At 32.9% G+C, this 8,612-nt stretch overlaps 1 protein-coding gene across 1 annotated transcript in view; it reads left to right on the plus strand.

Annotated features, from left to right (window-relative positions):
• The first annotated feature begins 301 nt into the window (after nt 1-301).
• The window catches only part of LOC137628395 (neuronal acetylcholine receptor subunit alpha-10-like), a 480,459-nt gene continuing 472,148 nt past the window's right edge, over nt 302-8,612 (plus strand). The window contains exon 1 of the mRNA XM_068359546.1: nt 302-1,033. Coding sequence (XP_068215647.1) covers nt 952-1,033 — 82 coding nt within the window. The 5' untranslated portion in view covers nt 302-951. The remainder of the gene's footprint in view (nt 1,034-8,612) is intronic.

Raw genomic sequence — 8,612 nt, forward strand, 5'->3', positions numbered from 1 at the left:
CCTTTATTTTCTATTTGAAATATAATATTCATAACACTGATTTTGTACAATGAGGGAAAATGGAAAACTCCTTTAAATATGCTAGATGTAAAACTTTCAGGAACTGAAATACAATGTATTATCCAAATGTTTTAATACATTTAAATTTTTGTTTGTTTGTTAAATGAGGGGAATTTTGTCAGCAATGTAATTTGCATTTTGTTGAGATATGAGCGACTGTTAACTATAGTACTTGAAAATAATAATAATAATAATAATAATAATAATAATAATTCCACTATTCTATTCCCTACAGGTATAGGCATCCATAGAGGCCATCTCTTCAATGGATGTTGCTCTCTCCGGAGTGGGATGTCATGGCCAGCTTTCGTTCGGTGTCAAGAAATGATGCTATGTCATTACTGGTGTCCTGACACGTCGGCAAAGGGGAACAGAGAGAGAGAAAGAAAAAATGTTGGGATGATGGAGACTGCTCCTCGTTGCTCTCGGGAAAGCCATATCTTTTGATGGTCGATGAGCCTAAGAGTGAAATAATCTATCTTCTGATGTTCGACGAGCCTAAAGTGGAACCGTTTTAGTAATCATAATCAAAAAAAGTATTCTTAAAGCAGAATCCTGCCAGTAAGAAACGGGTTGATATATTAAATAGAGTACAATAACAAAGTGAGAAACATAGAATAAAGGTTGGGAGAACTCAGGTGTATAAAAGGAATGCCACCAGAGCGCGGGGAGAAGAATCACTCGTCGACGATGATGACCTGAGAGAAGATTTTGTACTGTTGACGCAAAGAGCATCGTCTCTCCATTAATGAGAACGTTAAGTGCTCTTCCCTTAAGGAGAAGAAACCTCTAAGTGATTCCACGTACGGCCGAGGGAAGATTCCCCACTTCTTCCCTCTCTCCAGAGTTTTATCGTCTCTGTTTCTTTTCTCTTCCTACCTCAAAGTGAAGATGGAACCGTTTCCCAGTCTCCTACCTCTCGTACTTCTAGTCACGTTGGGTCCCGGATCGAGCCCAAATAACTACGCCTCAGGTAAGCTCAAGATTTCTTCCTTTTTTTAATGTTGTTTTGGTGTTGAGTAAATACTTCTACTTGGTAAGTTTTTTGGTGATATTTTTATAATCCCAAAACTACGAATATGTTTTACTAGCAATATATTACGTAGTTGTTGGAAGGAGTTTATGTTTTAACCCTGTTTGTGTGTTTGTTTGTGTATGTGTGTTTGTTTGTGAACAAATTCCTGGTTGATTTTTATATAATTGTGTTCAGATTTCTAATTTGTAGAGAATATTTCTATCGATTCTATTAGTCCACATTAACAAGAAATATTTTATTTACTTATGATCAGATTTCTGACTTGTTTAACATATTTCAATCTTTTTCATCATTCTATAGTAAAAAAGATATTGAATGTGCAATGTGTTCCATAATGCCCCCACCTCAGTAAAACGAATTACGAATTCTTCTCCATTTCTTAACTTCAATGACTCTGTTTAGCTAATAATTTTCTCCTTACTAAGGAATGGATGATTTTTTTTTTCTTTTTACACAATTTGCTGCTTTGAAAATAACGTAACATATGTTCAAAGTAAGTGTATGGAATTATAATTATGTGAATGAGTGAGATTTATTGCCTCTTAGTTAATAGGGATCTCGTTAGATTTTTTTTTCGGATCGTTTTTGTTGCAATTTATGGTAAGATAAATTTTAAAAAAATTATGAAAAGTTTTTTTGGGGGTATATGAAAGATATTTCGAGAATTTTCTTTTGAGGAAATATCTTTTTTTTTCGCAAAAGCAGTAATCTTGATATAATGCATAATGGATATATATATATATATATATATATATATATATATATATATATATACTGTATATATATATTATATATATATATATATATATATATATATATATATATATATATATATATATATTTTATAAATATGTGTGTGGATTGAATTTAACTTGATGATAAATTACATCCAAAGGAATTAATTACAATCAATGCTGCTATTGTGAACACGATTCGACTCCGTCTATTGTTGTTTGAAATAGATTATCATTCAATGTAGGATCACTTTTTGTTTGTAAGTATTCCCAAGGTAAAGTGATATATATATATATATATATATATATATATATATATATATATATATATATATGTATATATAATGTATATATATACTGTATATATTATATATATATACTGTATATATTATATATATATGTATATATATATACTGTATATTATATATATATATATATATATATATATATATATACAGTATATATATATATACATATATATATAGTATATACTGTATATATATATATATATATATATATATATATATATATATATACATATATATATATATATATATATATATACATACTGTATATATATATATATATATATATATATATATATATGCTGTATATATATATATATATATATATATATATATATATATATATATATATATGCATGCATACACACACACGCACACACTTTCTGAGTGGGGATACCTTAACGTGGTGAAAGAAAAGGTTTATATATCGCCTTGATCAGCAAAGGTACTGGTCAGGTACACCCATACTAGGTTGGTTTGCCTCCAGCGATCAGATGAAAATCTCCCAGCATCATCCATCCGCAATGGCTAGCGTGGTGATGAAAACTGACCAAAACCCAGACATGAATAAGGACACGTCTGAGGATTATGTCTTACAGTTCACTAGAAACTGTTGTTGTTGTTGTTGTTGTATGTTATATGTATGAGTGTGTGTTGTGTATGTGTTTGTGTGTTTTTTTTGTATGTGTGCGATCGCGCGCGCGTGTAAAGCGAATATCTTTCAGTGCCACATTCATAATCCTTTATAAATCCTATGTTTAAAAACTACTTTGCTGAAAACTTCGGCTAATTTAACTACTTAATGCTAATATACAGAAACATGCACTCATATTCATAAAGCCTTTTAGGTCTTTCATTCTTACCATACGTCCAAACCGTCTATAAATGCTTAGTGACTCTTTTGATAATTAGAAATTTATTCAAAATTATTAACGTATATGTTTCATATTTATTAAGTTTGTATTATGCTGGCTACACTTCGATAGTCATACGTAGATCTACAACATTCACCTGCCTCATGTTTGGCAAACTTGCAGGCGCTCATATCTATAGCTGTTTTTAGGTCTTCCATTCTTACCATATGTCCAAACTATCTCTAAATATTTAGTTTCTCTTTTGATCATTAAATATTTATTCCTAATTATTGCCGTTTATATTTCATATTAATTAAGTGTGTATAATGTTTGCAACATTTCGATAGTGATAGCCTATGTAGGCCTTCAATATTCACCAGCTTCATATTTGGTATTGAATAATATTTTCTATCACATATTTCCTCTCTCAAATCATTCATAAAAAAATTCAAAAGGGCTTTATAACTCTCTCTCTCTCTCTCTCTCTCTCTCTCTCTCTCTCTCTCTCTCTCTCTCTCTCTCTCTCTCTCTCTCTCTCTCTCTCTCTATGTAATACATGCCCACGGAATAAAGATTTCCTAACCCTATAGACCTCATCTTTATCAATATTTTTCCTATTTTTCTCTCTCGGACCTATTTTTTTCTGACTTTAAACTCTGACCTATTTTTTCTGACTTTAAACTTGGACCTATTTTTTTTTCTGACTTTAAAATCGGACCTATTTTTTCTGACTGTTTACACCCGAACCTATTTTTTTCTGACAGTTTAAATTCGGACCTATTTTTTTCTGACTGTTTAAACTCGGACCTATTTTTTTCTGGCTATTTAAACTCGGACATATTTTTTCTGACTGTTTTAACTCGGACCTATTTTTTCTGACTGTTTAAACTCGGACCTATTTTTTGACTCTTTAAACTCGGGCCTATTTTTTCTGACTGTTTAAACTCGGACCTATTTTTTTTTTTTTTTTTTTACTGTTCAAACTCGGACCTATTTTTTTCTGACTGCTTAAACTAAGAACCTTCAAGTTTGTCCCATTAAAAATCAGTGCTAACTCGTTCTCTCTCTCTCTCTCTCTCTCTCTCTCTCTCTCTCTCTCTCTCTCTCTCTCTCTCTCTCTCTCTCTCTCTCTCTCTCCCCTACCTAAAATCCTTCCAGTGGAGAAGAATTTACATTGTTTTCCCCTTCCAAACTTAAAACTTGAACTCTGTTCCATCAAAAATTGGTGTTAACTCTCTATCTACCTTTTTCTTTATTTTTCTATTCTCTCTCCCTTCCTCGTTCCATCCTTCTGAAATCCTTTTATTGGTGAAAAATTTGCATTCTTTCCCCCTCCCAAACCAGTCTTAATAACCAGTGCGGCTCTCATAGATGTGCATGGAAGCGTAAATCTTTTGCCCTTCCATTAAGCGTAGGGTCGCTGGGAGTCTGATGAAGATCGCTGGCAAGACGAAACGAAAATGAATGAAAATGTTCCAGGCAATTTGGGAAAAGGGACTCTATTGTCATGTGCATAAGTGTCGTATTGGGTACACGGTACATCGGTCCTGGAATTACACATGGGCTCCAGGAACGATGAATTATTGCCGTGCTTTGAGGCAAACACTGAGTTTGTGGTTATATTTGTCCAACTATATGACAGTCTCTCTTTAGGTTATCTCTTATATACGTATGTATGTCTCTATGTATGTATTTATTTGTGTGTGAGTATACGTTTGTGTATTTACACTGTATATATGTATATGCATACTGCTGTCCTTAGTACGTATATTCATTAGTAATCTCTAGAGGTACGTCCATAACCCTTATTTGCATTTGTTGACTGCATTTTCATTGAAGATTCTCCTAGTTTTACTCATATTCATTTTCAGTCCTACATTTCTGCTCTCTCTATTCAAATCTTCTATCATCTTTTGTAATTCCTCCCATGGTTTACCAAACAGAACTCTGCCTTCTGCCAATCTTAAGTTGTTATGGTATTCCACATTAATATTGATTCCTACATTTTCCTGATTTAAATTTTTTAAGGCTTCTTCTAGGCATGCTGTGGATAATTTAAGAGAGATAGGGGTCACCCTGTCTAACTCCTTTCTCAATTGGAATTCTTTCACTATCTTTATGTAGTTTTAGGATGACTGTATTTCCTTAATAGATATCTTCAAGTGTTCTAACAAAATCATCCATGCCTTGTCTTTGAAGGGTTTTCATTGCTGCTGAAGTTTTGACTGAATCGAAACTCTCTCTTAGTATGTAAATGACATACATGGTGGTTTGTCATATTCTGCTGATTTTTCCAATAGGTGGTTAATTACATGGATAGACATTAGTTGTTGAATACCCGTTTCTGAATCCTGCCTACTCTCTCGGTTGATTAAAGTCTAACTTTCTTTCTATTCGGCCTAATATGATCTTTGTAAATATCTTATCTATTACTGAGAGTAGACTTTTTGGGCGATATTCTCTTCAGGTCTTTTATGTCTCCCCTTTTGTGAACTAGTATAATGATAATGTTTTTCCAAGCAGACATTTGTGGCCTGATTGCTAACGTCTCTGCCTGGTGATCGCCAGTCGGGGGTTCGAGTCCCGCTCAAACTCGTTAGTGCCATTAGTGTTTGCAACCTTACCATCCTTGTGAGCTAAGGTTAGGGGATTTGGGGGAGCCTATAGGTCAATCTGCTGAGTCATCAACAGCCACTGCCTGGCCCTCCCTGGTCCTAGCTTGGGTGGAGAGGAGGCTTGGGCGCTGATCATATAATACATGGTCAGTCTCTAGGGCATTGTTCTGCTTGCTATGGCAATGTCACTGTCCCTTGCCTCTGCCATTCATGAGCGACCTTTAAACCTTCAGCCAGTTTTACTATTTTCCTATTGCGTCAATAGGCGTAGGATAATGATGATGGTGATAATGATGAAATCACCTCCATTTACTATTAGAAAATTGTTAAGCCTTCTTCTCCTGCTGCTTTGCTTCTTTTCATGTGCTTTATTGCTTCATTTACTTCTCCTACTGTTCGTTTGGTACCGGCTCAGGTGTTTCATTAATTCTATTGCCGAAGTTATTTCTTATACCACTATTGCTTAGCATTTTATAGAAATTCTCTGCAATTTTTTTTATCACTCCATCTCTTTTGTTGACCATATATCGATTTTCACCCTTTAAAGCAAACGTGTATGTATATATATATATATATATATATATATATATATATATATATATATATATATATATATATCTATCTATCTATCTATCTATCTATCTATCTATATATATATATAATATATATATATGTATATTATGAACATATATGTTTATACACAGTATACTGTATATTTATATTTGTAATTAATGCATACAAACGCGAATGCATATTTCCTCCTGGAGGGAAGTATCAAGTGTCAAAAGACATAATTTGATTACCAATTTTTCCCAAATGTCTTTGTAATTTACGCTCCAAGTAAATTCAAATATTAATTAGAGAATATATTATGAATATTCAGTTCTAATGGATATTTGGTTGAATGAATACATATATATATATATATATATATATATATATATATATATATATATATATATATATAGATAGATAGATAGACATATGTATATACTGTATATACAGTATGTTAATGGCATGTGTATACATATATATATATATATATATATATATATATATATATATATATATATATAGATAGATAGATAGATAGATAGATAGACATATGTATATACTGTATATACAGTATGTTAATGGCATGTATATATATATATATATATATATATATATATATATATATATACATATACATACATACATACATACCATACACATACTGTATATACAGTATATATATATATGTCTATGTATATATCCATCTATATACATATATATATATATATATATATATATATATATATATATATATATATAGAGAGAGAGAGAGAGAGAGAGAGAGAGAGAGAGAGAGAGAGAGAGAGAGAGAGAGAGAGAGAGAGAGAGAGAGAGAGAGAGAGAGAGAGAGAATATTTCCCTCTTACATTCAGATATCCAATCATCGGTGTACCTTTAAAAAGTAATGCAATCCCCTATCGGGTACGAATCCCATGATAGAAATAAGAGGAAGAAGAAGAAGAAGAAGAAAAAGAAAAAGAAGAAACAAAAGAGGAAAGAAAGAGGAAGAGGAGCTTCGGTATAGAGCGAGAGGTTTTGATATGTCTCGTGGCGGTGTTTATTGGCAATCGAAACTTAAACGTGTGAAGCCGAGGCTGGTTCAGATGGCTGGGTGCCTTCCATTTGCTAAATGTTTTCTCATTCAGATGAGTCTCTCTCTCTCTCTCTCTCTCTCTCTCTCTCTCCTCTCTCTCTCTTTCCGATGTATTTCCTTTTTTTAGCGACCATGTCTCGTATTTTATTTTTTTTATCAAATACTTAATCTCAAGTGATCTCTCTCTCTCTCTCTCTCTCTCTCTCTCTCTCTCTCTCTCTCTCCTCTCTCTCTCCTCTCTCTCTCGACGTATTTCTTTTTTTGATTAGCTACCGTTTCTCTCATATTTTACTTTTTATTATATATATAATCTCCAATGATTCTCTCTCTCTCTCTCTCTCTCTCTCTCTCTCTCTCTCTCTCTCTCTCTCTCTCTCTCTCTCTCTCTCTCTCTCTCTCATTTTTTCCGTATATTTTTGTATTTTCTTTACTTACCCTGTTTCTAACGCTAACCAAAATATCCTGCCACAAATATATAATGTATATCTAGTCTTTTTCTAATGACTGCACCAAATTCTCTCTCTCTCTCTCTCTCTCTCTCTCTCTCTCTCTCTCTCTCTCTCTCTCTCTCTCTCCGTATCACCTAGAAAAGCCAATTAAAGGAAAGCAGTATATTCCTTTTTTCTTGACTACTAAATCGTTTAAAGAGAAAAAAATCTGAACTAAAGTTTTCCTTATTTTTTCGTGTGTTATCTCATCGCATCGTTCGATATGCGGGATTTCCTCACCATAGTAAAGACGATGGAATATACGAAAGGAATCGACCGATACGGAAACTGATCGAAGTGCATTGGGAATTAATGCATGTTTTAACAAGGAGCGTCGCGCTTCTAGTTATGTTTTGGGAACCTGATGATGATTTTTTTTTTTTTTTTTGATAAGATAATGAGCTGTTATGAACCTTGTACTTTTTGCAGTCCTGGTTTCTAATATCTTTTTATAGATAAAGATGATATATTTATATTGATAAAGATAATAGGCACTGGATTCAGTCACCGTTGTTACTGATCTTTAAATATTCTATATTTATTATTCATTATTTCTCTATTTCCTTTCCACACTGTGTTATTTTTTCTCTGTTGATGCCCTTGGGTTTGTAGCATCATGCTTTTCCAACTAGGGTTGTAGCCTAGCTAGTATTGATGAATTCTTATATATGATAAAGAGTAAGTCTCTCTCTCTCTCTCTCTCTCTCTCTCTCTCTCTCTCTCTCTCTCTCTCTCTCTCTCTCTCTCTCTCTCTCTCTCTCTCTATATATATATATATATATATATATATTTTTTTTTCTTTTTTTCCGGTCTCTCAGCAGCATTGACAGCCGTATAACTACTCGGTCTCTACCAGTCCCTCTTAGTAGTGG

The sequence above is a fragment of the Palaemon carinicauda genome, chromosome 36, assembly GCF_036898095.1.
Source record: "Palaemon carinicauda isolate YSFRI2023 chromosome 36, ASM3689809v2, whole genome shotgun sequence".
NCBI classification, from domain to species: domain Eukaryota; kingdom Metazoa; phylum Arthropoda; class Malacostraca; order Decapoda; family Palaemonidae; genus Palaemon; species Palaemon carinicauda.